General features: G+C 48.6%; 1 protein-coding gene across 7 annotated transcripts; it reads left to right on the plus strand.

Annotated features, from left to right (window-relative positions):
• The first annotated feature begins 5,944 nt into the window (after positions 1-5,944).
• On the plus strand, positions 5,945-19,307 carry Hyou1 (hypoxia up-regulated 1). Of its 7 annotated transcripts, none has more exons than XM_074066581.1 (26): positions 5,945-6,058; positions 7,035-7,132; positions 7,462-7,555; positions 7,710-7,788; positions 7,885-8,039; positions 8,160-8,236; positions 8,498-8,679; positions 8,929-9,044; positions 11,429-11,621; positions 11,768-11,902; positions 12,039-12,121; positions 12,247-12,379; positions 12,659-12,846; positions 13,115-13,253; positions 14,097-14,157; positions 14,321-14,400; positions 14,726-14,911; positions 15,042-15,214; positions 15,325-15,412; positions 15,523-15,645; positions 15,915-16,048; positions 16,176-16,260; positions 16,441-16,687; positions 16,775-16,825; positions 17,680-17,730; positions 17,846-19,307. In XM_074066581.1, the coding sequence occupies exons 2-26, from the start codon at positions 7,042-7,044 to the stop codon at positions 17,905-17,907; spliced, it is 3,006 nt and encodes a 1,001-aa protein (XP_073922682.1). In that variant the 5' UTR covers positions 5,945-6,058; positions 7,035-7,041; the 3' UTR covers positions 17,908-19,307. The 7 variants fall into 7 exon arrangements, with proteins under 7 accessions (XP_073922682.1, XP_020030190.1, XP_020030189.1 ...); XM_020174601.2 differs by having other exon boundaries at positions 16,441-16,681; XM_020174600.2 differs by having other exon boundaries at positions 6,027-6,137.
• The last annotated feature ends 57 nt before the right edge of the window (positions 19,308-19,364 follow it).

Raw genomic sequence — 19,364 nt, forward strand, 5'->3', positions numbered from 1 at the left:
CGCTTAAGAGCTGGACACTTAACCTCTAAGCTTCAGTTTCCTCCTCTACAAAGTGCGCGGGTGGAGCCAGGCTTGGTTGCTCAATCTGTAGTCCTAGTATTCAGGAAGGTGAGGAAGGAGGATTGTGCGTTTTAGAACAGTTTGGGCTACATAGCGAGAACCTGTCTCTCCAGAGTAAAATAAAATTGCACTTAGGGCTCACGATGCGTTTTGTGACTTGTAACCCGTTGTGTCTAAGTGAATTATAGTTTGTCCTCACAGGATTATTTTTAGGGTACAAATAAAGCAATGTATATGAAACCGGCTTTTCAGCTGTTGGAAAGGAAAAACAAGTCTGCGTCTGCCACCAGACATATTGCAAACTATACTCTTATATTCGTTTTTGTGTATCCGTTAGGGTGTGTGGCACCTTAGGCACGCAACACATGTTTCTTAAGGAGGCTGGGAAACACTGATGGGACAGAATTCCCAATACCCTGTGCTTTCTCTCCCTTTCCATAGAGGCACAGTATGGGAAAGAAAAGGAACAGGGCAAAAGACTGGAAGTGGTAGTGAGGAAAGTTGAGTGATGTAACACGTTGCAAGTATTCAGGATACTCCATGGCTACTCTCCACTCCCAAATCTGGCTAGCCTTGCTCTGTATGGATATGGGCCTATCTTCATGGACATCTGTAGGTTCATTGTTTGTGTGCCCCAAGAACTATGCACAGGAGTACTAAGGGCATTTTAAGACCGTATGAACATGAAAAAGTGGCCACGTGCTAAGTATTTGTGACGTTTATTTGTGCACCCCTTCCCCACACAACTTTTTATTTCAGAATATTTTACTTGAGCACCCAGAGACCAGGGGCTGTGTCTTGTTTACCATGAATTAGGCCTAACAGCCTGGTAGATGATCCATGTTTGGATGAAAGAATGAACACAGATGACTCTCTTAGGCCTTCCTTTCCTTATCTGGTTGAAGAGCAGATAACATCCATTTGTCTGAAGAGAGAAATGACAGAAATCGACTAGCCTCTAACAAACACAAAGATTTCCTAACATTGAGCTTAGTTTTCTTTTCTCCTTGCCACACAGGTACTGACTGGATCATGGGCAGAACCACAACTGGAGAACAAATTGAACCCACTTAACCTACTGAACTGATTTCATACTACTTTAGAACATTTTTTAGACAGTATGTGAACATGTCAGTTAAGACTGAAGAATGTGTTAAAACAAGTATCATGGACTTGGATGTAGCTCAAGTGGTAGAGCACTTGCCTAGCAAGCAGGAGGCCCTGTGGTCCCATCATTTAAAAAAAAAAAGTATTCACAGAAGCAAAGAGATGTGTGGTGACATCTTTATTGTTGACTTGTGTGCTCCCCCTGCTGTCCTGTGGCAGAGGTCTTCTGATGTCAGAATGTGGCTCCACCTGTGCCTGTTGAGTCTCATTTATTTTTGGTGGTACTGGAATTTGAACTCAAGGCATCACACTTGCTAAGCAGGCACTCTACCACTTGAACCACAAAACCAGCCCTTTTTTGTGTTGGGTCTCTAGAACTATTTGCCTGGTTGACTTGGAATGTGATCTTCCTGACCTCTACCTCCAGAGTAGCTAGGATTACAGTGGGTGACACTTAGTATCAAAATCCTATGGGTCTCATTGATGAGCAATACCTCCTTTCCTCCTTTTGGTAAACATGTTTTGAACACTCCCTATGCCTGGAATTGTATCAAATGTCCAAAAGATAAATGAACATGTCTTTGACCACTATCCTAGGGGACACACATAAAAACAAACAAACAAAAACCTGATTGTGTTGGGTGCTGGTGGTTCATGGCTGTAATCCTAGCTACCCGGGAGGCAGAGATCAGGAAGATTGAGGTTTGAAGCCAGCCTGGGCAAATAGTTCGAAAGTTCCTATATTGAAAATACCCATCACAAAAAGGATTGGTACTGAGTGGCTTGAAGTGAAGGCCCTGAGTTCATGCCTCAGTACTGGAAAAAAAAAAAAAACAACCAACCTGATTATAACCAGCTCCTAATTTCATGTAGCAAATTATACCTAACAAAGTGCTTTTGCTTTTCATGGAATATCTATCTACAGAAAAGGTATCATTATCCCTGATGACAGACAGTCTCAAGAAGCTTAAAGTGACTCTCTCTGACCAAAAACATCAAAGTTCTTTGGAAATAAAATGAGAGTTTTTCCATCCCCTAACCTCTAATTAGATAGTTTTCTGGGGTGTGAAGCTAGGTTACACTTGTCAGAACATACACTAGGGTTTGTCTTTTTAGATATACCTGTTTGAATTCGGGAACTTCAGTATAGTCAGTAAAATAAATGGAAAATGACTATGTACACAAATTCACTTACAGCTCTGCACACTGAGAACTTCAGTTCTGAAGGGATTAAAGACAAGCAATACAACAGACCTTTAGTTTGAAATTAAAGTGGCCATCGGGCGCCGGTGGCACATGTCTGTAATCCTAACTACTCAGGAAGCAGAGATCAGGAGGATCACCGTTCAAAGTCAAGCCAGACAAAAAGTTCGTGAGATCCTATCTTGAAAAAACCCTTCACACATACAAAAAAGAATCTGGTGGAGTGGCTCAAGGTGTAAGCCCTGAGTTCAAGTCCAGTACTGCAAAAAAAAGAATAAAGGGCGGGGGGGACAGCACAACTTAGCATCAAACACCAAAGGTGCCTGTGGTAAAACACCATTCAGGGCCTCCAACTTGATAAGCTAATGCTCTACCACTTGAGGCACACTCCCCAGCCCAGGTGTCTACTGATGTCTTTACCAATAGTCTTTGTGCAGACTTACTCCTTATCATCTACCAAGGAGAAATTCCTATAGACAGAAATATTAATGTAAATTTTTATTCTTATGCCTTTGATTCTTTTTTTTAAGAGAGGAAAGGTTTATTTTTGGCTTACAGTTTTTTCTTTTTTTGGGGGGGGGGAGTTGGGAAGGGGGAAAAACAGGGTCTGGCTATATAGCCCAGGCTGGCCTTGAACACACAATCTGGCTTTTTTTTTTTTTTTTTTTGTAGTACTGGGGTTTGAACTCAGGACCTCACACCTGCTAGGAAGGCTCTCTACCACTTGAGCCACTTTGCCAGTCCTTTTTTATGTTGGGTATTTTCAAGATACAGTCTCATAAACTATTTGTCCAGGTCCACCACCATACCCATCTTCTTTGCTGAGATGGGGATCTAACTTTTCACTTGAGCTGACCCCAAATCACCATCCTCCCAATCTCCTCTGCCTGAGTAGTTGGTTTTTAAAAAAATTTTTTAAACAAGTTCCCACTATCTAGTCCACACTGGCCTCAAACTCTTGAGCCTCCTGCCTCAGCCTCCCAAGTGCTAGGATTACAGGCATGCACCACCATGCCCAGCTCATTTTAATCTTCTGTCAGTTTAGCCCATGTCCTGCAAGGCAGCAACTTCTTTTCCTGGGATTCTGCATAGTGTTGGAGAAGTGATGCATTCACAAGTTATTATGGATAAGAACAGTGAATTTCTCAGCCAACATCAATATTAATCAGGTGTTTCACATGAAAAATTTCTCATTGTTCCTCAACTCATTCTTGTGAAATACTATTCTCCTCTCTGGTGAGAGAACAAAACAGGTGACTCCCCAGAGGAGTTGCACCTGCTGCACCTCCCGGGGGAATGATATCCAGCATGAACTGTAACAGCAGCAAAACTCCCGTCAAAGGCATTGTAGGGGTGGGAACTCTACTAGGAGAGGAGAGACTGATTTAGTATCCTAATCTGCATTCATCCAATAGGGTTTGTTTTTATTTTTCTGTGGGACTGGGGTTTGAACTCAGGGCCTTGCTGGACAGGTGCTCTACTACTTGACCCACTCCATTAATCCCTGTCTCTGGACAGGGTCTCTCCAACAATTTGCCCCAGTTGGCCTCGAACTTCAATCCTCCCAATCTCACCCTCCCAACTGGCTAGGATTACAGATACGAGTCACTAGTGCCCGGCTCTCCAACAGGAAATGATCAGCATATTTGTTTCCCAAGATTGTGACTTCTCTGAAGACAATGACAAGCTCATACCCATCGCTGGATTCCCAGCACTTTGCTCAGTGGTTGCATTTTACAAAGACCTAGTAAGTGTTAAACTTTAACTGTGTTTGAAATGGACAGAAAGAATCTACTGAAGGTTGGCCAAAAATAGAGTCAACTATTGAGACAGAAAATCTCTTTGTAAAACTGAACTGACAACTTTTATGTCCATCATTATAGCTAAACAACCATGTTATGGAATGTTCTGCCACAAAAACAGTAAGGTGAATCATCCTGACATGGAAAATACTCCATAACTTACTAATTAAAAAAAAAAAAACTGCAAACAACACAATGGTGTAACATTTTTATTTCAAAAAGATAAACTGAGCACTGATGGTCCACCCCAGTAATCCTACCTGGGAGGCTGAGATTGGGAGGACTGCAGTTCAAGGCCAGCCCAGGCAAATAGTTCACAAGACCCCATCTCCAAAACAACCAGAAAAAAATGGGTTGGAAGTGTGGCTCAAATGGTAAAGTGCCTGCATTGCAAATGCCAAGCTGTTAGTTCAAACCCTAGTTCCCCCCCCAAAAAAAAAAAAACTATGTGTGTGTGTATATGTGTGTAAATTCAGAAGAAAGGGCCTGGAAGATTACACACCATCTTGTCAACATCAGGTACCTCCAGAGGTGAGAATGGGAAGTTGTGGTTAGTGTCGGGATTTAGCTTTAGAATTTTTTCCGAGACTACATTTGTGTGTTGTTTATATTATACTTTTTTTTTTTTGGTGGTACTGGGCTTGGAACTCAGGGCCTCACGTTTGCTAGACAGGCGCTCTACTACTTGAACCACGCTCCCAGCCACCAGTTCCTTTTTTGGTAGGCAAGCTTCTCTTCTATAGAGCCACACCCCCAGCCCTGAGCTGTTCCAGAAAGGAAGCACAGTAGACCTCTCCGTGGTCCTGCCGGTAGGTTTCACTTCCACTACTCTATTAAATTAAGAGTTATTAAAAAAAGAAAAAGTGTAGCGAAAGGAACAGATGACAGTTCCTACAAGCTCAGGCTTGACAAAGTCCTGACCTTGACGGCAGGGCCTTCTAGAGCTCCTTCTGTGAGTGGATGTCAGGTGTAGATTTCGGGGGAGAGAAACAGGCCACTGATTTCCATCGTCACGTAGAAGTGCGCTCTCCAGGGGCAGGAGTGAGGAGTGACCAACAGGCAGAGAGGGGGGAGGTGTCTTAATTCTACCATGGAAGCACTTCATGAGAAAGGAAAGGGTGCAAGATCTAATGGAACAGAAATACACAGAAGGGGTCTGACACCCGCTCAACCAATGAAAGCCTCGTGTCTTTGGTGTGTGGCTCTTTCCAGTTTGGAATAGTCTTTTCTCATGCAGATGGGGTTCAGTGTCCAGGCCAATTTCTGCCAAATAACACATTGCTTATCTCCGATCCATCAGCAAACATCACTTTTGTGGCTTAAAATGAGCCAGAGGCATGTTGGGTTGACTAAGCCCCAAAGAGCAGCCAATTCTCTGATGTCTAGCCAAAGCCTAGGGCAGTTCGGTACCAACCGGCCCGCAAGAGCTTCTTCCGCGTGCCTGCGGAGGGGATACCGGCCATTCCCATTCCTCGGCTGGGGGGTGTCCCAGGTGACCGGATGAAGGGGCCTGAGTGGTGGACTGACCGTGCGCCCGTCTTGTCCCAGGTGTGGGTCTCTCCAGGCCCTCCGCTGCGATGCGTCCAGCGCTGAGCCTGGAAGAAGTCCCGCGGATGCGCCGCGGGAGGAGGGAGCAGAATGCACCGGCCGGTGACGTGGCCCAATACCCGGCCCGCGCCAGCGGTTTTGCCCCAGCTGGTGGACTGGTCCTGCGGACTCCTTGGGGGCAGGACCGGGGTCGGGGCGGGCCTAGGACGTGGCCCAATGGGAGCGCGCGCCGGACGGCGGGGGCGGAGCCGGGCGCTCGGCGCAGGGCCGGGCGGTGGAGGCGCCAATGAGCGCGCGCCGCGTCCGGGGCCGGCTGGTGCGCGAGACGCCGCAGAGAGGTTGGTGGCTAATGTAACAGTTTGCAAACGGAGGGGAGTTGTGAAGGGCGCGGGCCGGGGAGCGCTGACGGCGGCGTGGGTACGTCCGCTCCGCGTTTGTCCCAAAACGGAGGCCACAGCAGCAGAGGCCAGAGGTGGCGGGGGTAGGGACGGAGAGACCACCGGGTCGCGGGTCCTAGGGGAAGCAGCGTGTTCGCTCTGGGGGCGGGTCGGTAGCGGGAGTGAGGGCCGCACGGACGCCGGTGCGTTGGGCCCCGCAGCGCCGACCCTGGGCCTCCCGTACGCGCTAGGGATTGGCCGGCATCCGTTTCCGGGAGCGGGAGCTGCAGCCTGGGTCAGGTGAGACTTAGGTGAATACCAGGTATTTGATACCCGCCCGGCGAGTAACGTTACTGCTTCCGGCACAGCGTCTGCGTGGGCAGTGGGGCCCGAGAGTGGGATGAAGAAGGGGAGTGGAAGGGACAACCTGCAGGGATGCGGAGGAGACGGGCTCTTCTTCCATCCCAGCTCTCCGAACGTCATCACCTCGCAGGTCCTGTCCAGGCCCATCCTGGCTTTCCTGGTCACCAGGGGAACTCCAGGTGTGAGGAAGTAGTTGAGGCTGTTTCGAGGGTTCCTGGTCCTCTTCCAGGTGCCTGACAGTGATACAGTACTGCGGTGTGTCAGATACGAGCCTGTGCAGTGGGTGGAAGGCTCTGGTCTCCTTCCTTTTGTCCTGTTACTTTCTGTTTAGAGATGCGGTGGGGCTAATGAGCCACGCTCTTTTGTTTGGGCCTTCTGTGGACACTTAAGGGGATGTTTAGGGTGGTTGGAACTCATCAGGAGGGAGTGGACAGGCCAGGATGGGATGTAGGCTGCTCTGGACTGAGCAAGAACGCAGTGGATATGAATCTTACAGTTTTCTCAGTTTTGGGATGTGGTTCTGTGTCCGTCACTCTAGGCATCCAGTTACAAGTGTATTTTCCTTTTCCTCCAGGGGCACAATGGCAGCTACAGGGAGAAGGCAGAGGCCAAGGAGACTACCGTGTTGGGCCTTGGTGGCAGTCCTCTTGGCAGATCTGCTGGCACTGAGTGGTATGTACCCGGCGGAAGGATCAAAAGAAAAATAAATGAGTGGTGGGTAGGACACAAGAGGTTCCTGGGCAGAAGTCTGTAGGGTTGTTGGACCTACGTTTCTTTCTTTGTTTTTTGACATCTTTCTCCACGTTAAAAAAAAAAAATATATATATATATATATATATATGTATGTGTATATATATATATATGTGTGTATATATATATATATATATATATATATATACACATACATTTATATAAGCATGTATATATTACGCTTTAATTAGAAGCCTGCAAGAAGTTAGGAAAAGGGGGGGGTCTAATTAACAAAGCTATTTTCCTTGTAGACACACTGGCTGTGATGTCTGTGGACCTGGGCAGTGAATCTATGAAGGTGGCCATCGTCAAACCTGGAGTGCCCATGGAGATTGTCTTGAACAAGTGAGGGTGGTCCTTGCATCACGGGTTGGCAGCAAGGGAGTGTGTACTTGGTAGTGCCCACAGTAGACTTTGGCATCTGAATGATTGTGGAGTATCAAAGCTCTTCGGTTTACACCCTGCTGCAGGCACCTGAGTAAATTTCTCTTGTCCTCAGGGAATCTCGGAGGAAAACCCCAGTGACTGTGACCCTGAAAGAAAATGAAAGGTTCTTTGGAGACAGTGCAGCAGGCATGGTGAGTTAGCAGCCCTCTTTGCCAGACCCAGAGTCTGCTCCCTTATCCATCTCTGGGCTTGGGCCTAACACCTTGCTTGTTCTTCACTTTCCTTAGGCCATCAAGAGCCCAAAGGCTACAATGCGTTACTTCCAGTACCTCCTAGGAAAGCAGGCAGATAACCCTCATGTGGCCCTTTACCGGGCCCGTTTCCCAGAGCATGAGCTAAATGTTGACCCACAGAGGCAGACTGTGCGCTTCCATATAAGCCCGTGAGTGTTGTGTTGGGGAAGGCAGGCTCAGCTTCCTTGGGCTCCTCGTTGGCATGTGTTCATGCCTTTCCTGCCTTAATGCTTGGCTTTCCTTATGTCAACTTCTCCCCCTCCCCTCAGGCAGCTGCAGTTCTCACCTGAGGAGGTGCTGGGTATGGTTCTCAACTACTCCCGTTCCCTGGCTGAAGATTTTGCAGGTGACTGTCAAGGTGGAGTGAGTGGTACACAGGCTCCCTGGGATCTAAAGCAGTGATTCTCATATGGGGGAAGTTTTGCCTCTCAGGCAATGTTTGAAGACATATTTGGTTGCACATCTGGGGATATGCTTCTGGCATCTCCTACTGTACCCAGGACAGCTCCCAGCAACAATTTTCTGGGTCAGAGTGTCAGTGTTCAGGGTAGAAATGCTGATCGAAGGCTTGGAGCTGAAGGCACCCTGTTCTGTCATCCTCTGTTAGAGCAACCCATCAAAGATGCAGTGATCACTGTACCAGCCTTCTTCAACCAGGCTGAGCGCCGAGCTGTGCTGCAGGCTGCTCGAATGGCTGGCCTCAAAGTGCTGCAGCTCATCAATGACAACACTGCCACTGCTCTCAGCTATGGTGTCTTCCGCCGGAAAGATATCAACAGCACTGCACAGGTGAGTCAGGAAAGCCTTCTGACTGGATCTGCATTCTGAGTCTGAGGATGGAGGCCACCTGGTCCATTTTGCATCTTGTTTGCATGGCTGACCCTTGGCAAAGTTGGGCAGCAACCTTCTTGTGGCCCCTGTTGAAGCTACTCGGCTTCATGTTGAGAGTCGTTGGCCCCTTGAATGCAGGCAGGTAGACAAGCAGACACCCTAGGATTTGGTAAGGCTCCTATGACAATGCTCTTGGTGTCTCCACAGAATGTCATGTTCTATGACATGGGCTCAGGCAGCACAGTGTGCACCATCGTGACCTACCAGACGGTGAAGACTAAGGAGGCCGGGATGCAACCACAGCTGCAGATCCGGGGGGTGGGGTAAGTGGGGGCCAGGAGGAGGGCTTCTTATTAAGACCTTCAGGTTAGGGGCTTCTTCCCTGGAGGGGCAGCTACCTCTTCCCTGCTCTCATCAAGAATGGTCTCCTGGGTAAAGCATCAGTCACCATGGGGGTCACTTCCAAAGAGGAAGAGGAAGCAGGAGAGAAAGGGAGGAAAGTTTGGGGAGACTTAAAGGCAGGGAACTTCCTGAACATATTCTTAGGAAACCCTTGAAACTACAGGCCAGATAGAATATCAAATTCAAGTACCTTTTTTTTTTTTTGTGGTACTGGGGTTTGAACTCAGGGCTTACACCTTGAGCCACTCCACCAGTCCTTTTTTTGTGAGGGGTTTTTTGGAAATAGGGTCTCACAAACTGTTTGCCCATGGCTGGCTTTCAACCACAGTCCTCCTGATCCCTGTCTCCTGATTACAGGAATGAGCCACAGCACACAGCTCAAGTATTTTTTTTTTTTTTTTTTTTTTTTTTGAAGCACTGGGGCTTGAACTGAGGGCCTTCACCTTGAGTGACTCCACCAGCCCTATTTTTGTGAAGGGTTTTTCAAGATAGGGTCTCGCAGACTGTTTGCCCAGGCTGGCTTCTGGGCAATCCTCCTGATCTCTGTTTCCTGAGTAGCTAGGATTATAGGCAGGAGCCACCAGCACCTGGCTCAGGCACTTTCTTGCTTTCCTGTCACATCCAGCTTATTTATCATTGTCCTTACTTTTTTAACCTTTTGGTGGGACTTGAGTTTGAACTCGGCTTCATGCTTGCAAAGCAGGCACTTTACCACTTGAGCCACACCTCCAGCCCATTTAGCCCTGGTTATTTAGAAGTAGAAGATAGAGGTCTCATGAGCTGTTTGGACTGGCCTCAAACTGCGATCCAGTCTCAACCTCCCAAGTAGCTAGGATAATAGTCTTGAGCCACCTTTTTGTTGTTGTTGGAACTGGGGTTTGAGTTTAGGAATTCACACTTACAAAGCAGGAGTTCTGCCTGCTTGCGCCACACCTCTAGTCCGTTTTGCTTTGGTTATTTTGGAGAACGGTCTTGTGAACTATTTGCCCGGATTGGTCTCAAACCTTAATCCTCCCGATCTCAGCCTCCCAAGTAGCTGGCTTTCCTGAATCTATCTTTTTCTGTTTATCTTTACTACTACCACCCTAGACCAAACTACCGTGTCTTAATCTGCTTTTCTCCAGTGATTTCCTTTTCCGTTCTTTCTCCATATTGCAGCCAAGGGGGGAGGTTCTCTTAAAATGTCAATCTAACCAGGTGCTGGTGGCTCACACCTGTAATCCTTGTTTTTTGAGGTTTTTTTTTTTTTTTTTTTTTTTTTTGTGGCATTGGAATTTAAAATCGGGATACATTCTAGGCAGGTGCTTTTACCACTTAAGCCATTCCATCAGCCTTCCTAGCTACTTGGTATGCTTAGATCGGGAGGATCTCAGTTTGAGGCCAGCCCAGGCAAACAGTTTGCAAGATCCCATCTCCAAAATAACCAGAGAAAAATGGACTGGAGGTGTGGCTCAAGTGGTAGAGCATTTGCTTTGCAAATACAAAGCCCTGAGTTCAATCCCCAGTGTCACCAAATAAAATAAAATGGTCATGTAGGGGCTGGAGCTGGAGCTGGGTAGTAGAACACTTGCCTAGAGTACTTGAGGTCCTGGGTTCCATCCCTGGAACTGCATAAATAAATGAATGAATGAATGAATAAAATACTAGTCTAGTCTGACTATACCTCATTTGTAGGGAGGCGCTCTACCACTTAAGCCACACTTCAGCCCTGTAATCTGTTTCCTTAAAACTTTCCCTGTGTTTGTCAGAGTGACACCTTCTATAGTTATCTCTGAGACGTCTTGCTCTTTGAGCCCTAGCATACTTACCATCCATTGGAGCTTGCCATGCTCTCCTACCTTTACAGATACTGTTCTCTCTGTCTAGAATGTTCTTTTTTTCTCTTTACCTAGTCAACTCCAGGTCTTCCTTGAGGTTTCAATTCTAGAGTCACTCTTCAGGGACACTTTTCCAGACATCCCTGAGTAGCACAGCCCTCCCAGTTTGTGTCTCACTAACCTTGTCTGGGGTGGTTATGATTTCACATTTACGAGGTTATTCATCTGGTTTATGAAATCCTGACAACAGGGATGCTGTCTCTCCCCCAAATACTCCTGCCAACTGCCTCTGCATTCTCAAGAGACAGTTGGTGCTTAGTAAATACTGAATGGGTGGGTAAGTGAACTGCCACTGAGGTGTCAGGTGTGCTGTGGAGAGTTGGGGCACTGGAGGTGAATAGGGCCCCTGAAACAAGGGCAGGGTGCCATGTGGGGATGAGAGTCAGCCTTCTTTGTCCTCACACTTTGCCCATTCCAATTCCTGACAGGTTTGATCGCACCCTCGGGGGCCTAGAGATGGAGCTTCGGCTTCGGGAGCATCTGGCCAGACTCTTCAATGAGCAACGAAAGGGCCAGAAAGCCAAAGATGTACGGGAAAACCCTCGTGCCATGGCCAAGCTGCTACGGGAGGCCAACCGACTCAAAACCGTCTTGAGTGCCAATGCTGACCACATGGCCCAGGTGACCACATGGGTCTGGTGGAGAGCAAGCTTGCCCTCCCCAGAGGGTTGGAGGGCCCTGCCCTCCTGTTCCCTTGGATTCTGTCCTGTCCACCCAGATAGCATGACCTGGGCAAGAACCCTCTGACCATCCTCCTCCTCTCCCAGATTGAGGGCCTGATGGATGATGTGGACTTTAAGGCAAAAGTGACTCGGGTGGAGTTTGAGGAGCTGTGTGCAGATTTGTTTGAGCGGGTGCCTGGGCCTGTCCAGCAGGCCCTCCAGAGTGCTGAGATGAGTTTGGTAAGTGAATTGGGGAGGCATGGGTGCTGGGAGGGAATGGGGCAGGACACTAGTTGCAGAGAGAAGGGGAAAAGGTCATTGTTGAGGAAAGCCATGAACTGCTTGAACCTCCCCTCACCTTTTTCTCCTCCTGCAGGATGAGATTGAGCAGGTGATCCTGGTGGGTGGAGCTACTCGGGTCCCCAAAGTTCAGGAGGTACTGCTGAAAGCTGTGAACAAGTGAGTGTGGGGAATGGCCTTGACACCTAGTCTGTCTTGGGTAGTGGGCAACTGGGGGGCTGAGAGGAAGGAGTCTAGGCTGGATGCTCCCAGGTGGATGGTTCTGAAGCTTGGGACTCTCATAGGGAGGAGCTAGGGAAGAACATCAATGCAGATGAAGCAGCCGCCATGGGGGCTGTGTACCAGGCAGCTGCACTCAGCAAAGCCTTCAAGGTGAAACCATTTGTCGTCCGAGATGCGGTGGTCTACCCCATCCTGGTGAGTAAGCTTCTCTGACCATACAACAGACTCTTTACTTCTCCAAGGGGGAGAAGTTTCTGCCCTGTCCCTTTGTCTTGTGCCATCCCTACATCAGAACCATGCTGGCAAAGTGGCTCACATGGTAGCGCCTGCCTAGCAAGTGTGGGATCCTGAGTTCAAACCCCAGTGCCACCAAAAAAAAAAAAAAAAAAGCCAAAAACAGAAATAACAAAATCCACACTTACACCAGAATCTGCTGCAGTTTTCCAGTGTGCCTTTTCTCTGCCTACTGTGTAGGTGGAGTTCACAAGGGAGGTGGAGGAGGAGCCTGGGATACGCAGCCTGAAGCACAATAAACGTGTGCTCTTCTCCCGCATGGGGCCTTATCCTCAACGCAAAGTTATCACCTTTAACCGCTACAGCCATGATTTCAACTTCCACATCAACTACGGTGACCTGGGCTTCCTGGGGCCTGAGGATCTTCGGTGAGGGGCGGGGGGACAAGATGGGAGCTCCAGGGAGGGGGAGGTGTGGTTACCAGATGACCTGATGATTTGGGGGAGGAGATGTGGGAAGTAGACCATAGGGTTAGCTTTAGGTTGTAATTAGCCTATTTGGGGAATTCTTTATCTTCTGAGTGTGTCCTTAGGTAGGACCCAGCCCCTGACATCTCATACTGGGAGGCTGTGTGTGTAATTTGGAGTTGTAGGTGGGCTGGGTGTCTCCTCAACCTCCTCTTTTTCTCCTATCCAGGGTATTTGGCACCCAGAATCTGACCACAGTGAAGCTAAAAGGTGTGGGTGAGAGCTTTAAGAAGTATCCTGACTACGAGTCCAAGGGCATCAAGGCACACTTCAACCTGGATGAGAGTGGCGTGCTCAGTCTAGATAGGGTGAGAGTAAAAGGAGACCCTGTGTACAGGGCAGGGGTTTGGGCCCTGTCACTCTTTCCCAAAGCAGGTTCCACAGGATAAGCTCAAAGGGTTTTAGAATAGGATCAGTCTAGGCTCTAAACAGAGTTAACCAGGGATCTGGTGTGGGTGGTCTTATGGCATTGTAACTTCTTAGAGGGAGCTATAGCATAGTAGAATGGTTGACCTTACTCCTCCTCCCTTTTTTTTTGAGGCAGTCTTTCTGTGAAGTCAGGTTGGCCTCATACTTTATTGTGAGTGCTGGACATGCATCACCATGTTCAGCTGAGGAAACCCCCTCCCCTTTCTTTTTTTCCTGTGGAACTGGGGTTTGGAACTCAGGACTTCATGCTTGTAAAGCAGGAACTCTACTGCTTAAGCCACAGCTCCAGTCCATTTTGCTCTGGTTATTTTGGAAATAGGGTCTTGTGAGCTATTTGCCTGGGCTGGCCTCGAACCTTAATCCTCCTGTTCTCAGCCTCCCAAGTAGATAGGGTTACAGGTGTGAGCCATTGATGCTTGGCCGAAAAACCCGTTTTTAAAGAATAGTTCTGGGTTAATGTCTTGCACACATTTGGGAAATGGTGAACCATTATATTACTGAATGGAGACATGGAAGAATCTGAGAGGAGAAGAGAATATGATTCTGTTCTCAGAGGGTTGGCTCCTAGTCAAAGAGGGTAGGTGACCAACCAAGCAGTCCTTAGAAAAGGCAGGCGAGAGAGTAGGCCAGCACAGCTGCAGGTCATGTAACGTGCATGAGCAAGGTATTTGTAGAAATTGTGGTTTAGTGTATGTAGTTTTTAATTTTGAACCTATTTTCAGGTCGAGTCTGTATTTGAGACCCTGGTGGAGGATAGCCCAGAGGAGGAATCTACTCTGACCAGTAAGATGAACATGTGCACCTGTGTGTGTGCATGTGTGTGTGATGGGAGAGAATATACATGTGCAGAATTTGAGGAGGCAGAAAGGGCATTCATTGCCCTTGGGTCAGGAGGTGGAGTCACTGCTTGGTCCCTCTTTGAGTGTCTGGGCTTTCTTCCCCTTAGAACTTGGCAACACCATTTCCAGCCTGTTTGGAGGTGGTACCACACCAGATGCCAAAGAGAATGGTACTGATGTCATCCAGGTACGCTTGGGAGCATGGAGGGAAGGTAGCTGCAGCTACCCAGACTGCCTGGGATTCGATAGCCCCATGCTCCCTTTCAGCCCTCACCAGGTTAACCACTCCTTCCTCATGCTCCTCTGTACCAGAGCCCTCAGCCCATTTCCCTTTTCTCCAGATGCTCTCGTCTGTCCACCTAGACCTACCCTGACCATTTCCCTACAACTGTCATCTGTGTGCCCCATGAATGGTGATCCCCTCTAATTATAGCAGCTGGTGTGACCAGGCCAACCTGGTTGATACACATTTTTGGTGGCATTGTCTGGAAGTGCCTGAAATTGTCTTCTAGGAGGAAGAGGAGAGCCCTGCTGAGGGAAGCAAGGATGAACCTGGGGAGCAGGCAGAGCTTAAGGAGGAAGCTGAGTCCCCAGTGGAAGATACCTCTCAGCCTCCACCCTTTGAGCCTAAGGGGGATACAGCCCCTGAGGGAGAAAAGCCCACTGAAAAAGAAAGTAGGGACAAGCCCGAGGACCAGGTGAGCTGTGGGCAGAGCATGGACACTGAAGGCAGGGGCTAAGAGAGTGGAGGGAGCCTGCTTTGTTCTTGCCCTATGGAGAAAGAGAAAGCAAAGGCTTTTCCCGACATCCTCAACTCTTCACACCCAGAAGCCTAATGAGAAGGGGGAAGCAGGGCTTGAGGGTGCTCCTCCAACCCCCGAAGAAGAAAAGAAGCAGAAGCCTGCCCGGAAGCAGAGAATGGTAGAGGAGATCGGGGTAGAACTAGTTGTTCTGGACCTACCTGACTTGCCAGAGGATGAGCTGGCTCGTTCAGTGCAGAAGTAAGTAGTTATGTGTACTGTGAAAAACAGGCAGGGTGTGGAGTAGTGCGCCTGGGAGGGTCTAAGTTCCAACCCACCCTCTGTCTCATCCCTGCTTTTCCTTACTACAGACTTGAGGACTTAACTTTCCGAGACCTAGAGAAGCAGGAACGGGAGAAAGCTGCTAACAGCTTAGAAGCTTTCATCTTTGAGACCCAGGTTGTCAGCTGGGGGCAGTACTCCCTGTCCTCTGGACTTGATTTATGGCTGTCTTGCTCTGAGCCTTGCCTTTGGGCTTACTGCATGTATGCATTTGTGTCCCTTCCTAGGACAAACTGTACCAGCTTGAGTACCAGGAAGTGTCCACTGAGGAACAACGTGAGGAGATCTCTCAGAAACTCAGCACTGTGGCCACCTGGCTGGAGGATGAGGGTTTTGAGGCCACCACTGTGGTAAGAGACCTCCCAGGATATAATGGGGTGATAGGATCTTTTACCTTCCTCTCCCAGGATCAAAGAAGAGCTAGGGTGTGAGACCATAAGGAGGGATGCTGGAGGGCTGGGTGTAGCTAATGTGGTAGAGCGCCTGCCTAGCAAGCACACTGCTCTGAGTTCAAACCCCAGTACCACTAAAAAAAAGGATGCTGAAGCTGGACTGACTCCAAACTCCAGGGCTCTCTTGTCATCCCTTCAACCCCTCTGCCCACCCCCATGTCCATCAGATGTTGAAGGAGAAGTTGGCTGAGCTGAGGAAGCTGTGCCAAGGGCTGTTTTTTCGGGTGGAAGAACGCAAGAAATGGCCTGAACGGCTGTCTGCCCTAGACAATCTCCTCAACCACTCAAGCATATTCCTTAAGTGAGTGGCCTCTGTGCCTTTTCTCTATCCAGGCCTGCCAAGGTCACGACTCTCATGCTTGTTAACTTCCCATTCCCTACAATCAGGGCCCCTGTGTCACTGGGCTGATTGTCTCTTTCTCTTCCAGGGGTGCCCGGCTCATCCCAGAGATGGACCAGATCTTCACTGAGGTGGAGATGACAACGTTAGAGAAAGTTATCAATGAGACCTGGGTAATACTGTGTGAATGTAACTGGGCATGTTACTGTCTAAATGAAGGCAGTGCCAAGGGTGGCAGGATGGTTTGCAATCCGTAGGAGTAGCCTGAGGCTGATTAGGGGTGCGGTTTCCCCTTAGGCAGACATTTCTTCTCTATATGGTTGTCTCTGAGCCTGACCCGGTGTCACCCACAGGCCTGGAAGAATGCAACTGTGGCTGAGCAGGCCAAGCTTCCTGCCACAGAGAAGCCTGTGTTGCTCTCAAAAGACATTGAGGCCAAGATGATGTCCCTGGACCGGGAGGTGCAGTATCTGCTCAATAAGGCCAAGTTTGCCAAACCCCGGGCCCGTCCCAAGGATAAGAATGGCACCCGGACAGAGCCTCCCCTCAATGCCAGTGCCACTGACCAGGGGGAGAAGATCATCCCACCAGCAGGTGAGGGTAGGTGCTGGGCTTCAGATTCCAAGGAACAGGGAGAAGGCCTCCATTTCCTCCTGAGGCTGCATCTATCTTCTGCTTTCCCTCCAGGCCAGACTGAAGAGGCACAGCCCATTTCAGAACCTGAGAAAGTAGAGACTGGTGAGTTAGGGAAACCATGGTTGGGAACAGGACATTTCATTAGCCTGGGGTAGGCAAATTGGCAGGCGTAGGCATGTTTCTGAATGGCTCATGAACGGTGGATGGCCTTTACTTGTTTGTTTTGTGTGTGTGGGGGGGTATATTTAATTCAGGACATTGCATATGTTAGCCAAGCATTCTACCATTGAGCTACTTCCCCAGCCCTTTATTTTATTTTTTTTAAGGGGGGTAGGAAGGGAGGGGAAGGTTTGGCAGTAGTGGGGTTTGAACTTAGGACCTTGTGCTTGCTTAGACAGGCACTCTGCTACTTAAACTACTAGCCCTTTTGCTGTAGTTATTTTTTATATAGGGTCTCACTTTTATGCCTTGCTGGCCTGAACCACAATCTTCCTATTTAAGTCTCCTGTGTAGCTGGGATGACAGACGTATACCAACATGCCCAGATGTTAGTTGGTTGAGATAGGGTCCTTTTTTTGGGGGGTGGGAGGTGGGTTTACTGGGGTGTGAACTCAGGGCCTACACCATGAGCTACTCACTCTTACCAGCCCTTTTTGGTGACGGGTTTGTTTCGAGATAGGATCTTGAGAATATATGCCCGCGCTGGCTTTGAACTGTGATCCTCCTGATCTCTGCCTCCTGAGTAGCTAGGATTACAGGCGTGAGCCACTGACTCCCTGCCTATCCTTTACTTTCTTAAAGTGTCATTTAAAAAAAAAAAGCAAAGAGACCAAATGTGGCCCACACATCCTAAAATATTTACTAGCTAGCTCTTTATAGAAATAGTTTGCAAGTCCTCTATTAGCTTTTCCTTCCTTTCTTCAGAGACTAACTTACTTATTCCTTCTAAAACACAGGCTCTGAGCCAATAGACACTGAACCTCTGGAGTTAGGAGGTCCTGAAGCAGGTGAGGGTGGATCCAGGTGTGCTGGTAGGATTGAGGGAAAATATCTGAAAAGAATTGGGGCTGCTTACTTCTGTTTCACCACTGTCCTCACTTTGCTTTCCCCTCCTCCCAACAGAATCGGAACAGAAGGAACAGCCAGCAGGACAGAAGCAGCCTTTGAAGAATGATGAGCTATAACCCTCACCTCCCATCTCCCTACTCGTCCCCACTCACCTCCAGCCCCTTCTCCTACCACCTCTATTTATTACACATCGGGGTGGGGGCAGGGGTTGGTCCTGCCTGCAGGGTCTCAAATTCCTTCTCTCACCTGGAGCAGGAGGGGGGCTGTTCACCAGTTCTTTCTGGAGTAGTACTGTGGTTAAAACCTGAACTTGTTCTGTTCCCCAGCCCCACCTCTTGCTCCCTGCCCATCTAACCCTGCATTTGGGAAAAATCACTATTCTGTCTTAATCCTTTTCTGTGGGTAGGTGAGAGAATGACTGCCAGTGGTTGAGGGAGACTGGTACTGGGGAAGGATGTCCCTGGGACACTGGAGAGTGTCCCATCTTCTCTGGGCATCCTCCTTTCCTCTTCTACCACAAAATCAATATCCCATTCTGGCCAGTGTCTACAGAGCCTCGGTCACCAGCTTTGGTCTCTGAGTGCCTCTCTCTGCTCTCTTTTCCTTCCAAGGCCTTCTGTTTCCTAACACCTGCCTCTTCTTTTCACTGGGTTCTTTGGCTTCCTGGTGCTGGTGGGCAATTCTCTGCCTCATACCCAAAGCTTTCTATCTGCATTGGCTCTAGTAAATCTAGTGTTCCCACTGGCCCATGCGACCCCTAGTGGCCAGAACAAACAGGGAGAAAATAAGAAGGGAATTCACATTGCCCTCTGCAGAGTGAGGTGTGTAAAAGTCCTGGAGCACCCACATGTGGGCTGTTGGGGCCAGGAAAGCCATGTAATGCAGTTAGTAAGGATGCCAGTATCCTGCAGGCACTCAAAACCCTTATCTTCCCAGTAGCTGGGTACCCCAGGTTCCTGAGACTATCTGCTCCCTGACCTGCTGTTCTTCCCTTCCCAAATAAAGCCTTTCCCTTATCCCCTCCCCGCCCTGGACTGACCAAAATGTGCTTTCTACTGTGAGCCCCTATCCCAAGACCCTGGGGGATGAGAGACCATGGTGTGAATGTAAAAATGCCGCCACCTCTGAGGCAGGCTTTGTGAGTAAGGGAAGAGGGTCAGGGATGGCCTTCCTTGTGTACATTGCTCTGCTAGGATAGGGAGCCCCTCACTGACTCTGCTGATGCCTAGGGACCTGTCCTCCAGTATTGTGTCTGTGGCAGGAGCTAGGGCTGCTGTCCCCTCTCCAGGACAAAGGAAAACCTGGTTGTGTCAGTCATTTTGTCTTTTTTTTCTTTCTCATTTCCCCCTCCTTTTTGTTTTGCCACATTGGCAGAGAGGGACCTAAAGGTCCCAGCCCCTTCTGTATGTTTGAGTTCTTTCATCAGCAGCTGAGGCTGGTTGGACAGGTTTGAATCAAATTATACTTTGCTCCATGTTAATTGAGAAACTGTTTCAATAAAATATTCTTTTCTACAGTTTTGTGCTTCAGTTTTTTTAAAAATGTATTTCTTGGGGCTTAAGTGATACATGTT

This window comes from Castor canadensis, chromosome 2 (assembly GCF_047511655.1).
Source record: "Castor canadensis chromosome 2, mCasCan1.hap1v2, whole genome shotgun sequence".
In the NCBI taxonomy this organism is placed as follows: domain Eukaryota; kingdom Metazoa; phylum Chordata; class Mammalia; order Rodentia; family Castoridae; genus Castor; species Castor canadensis.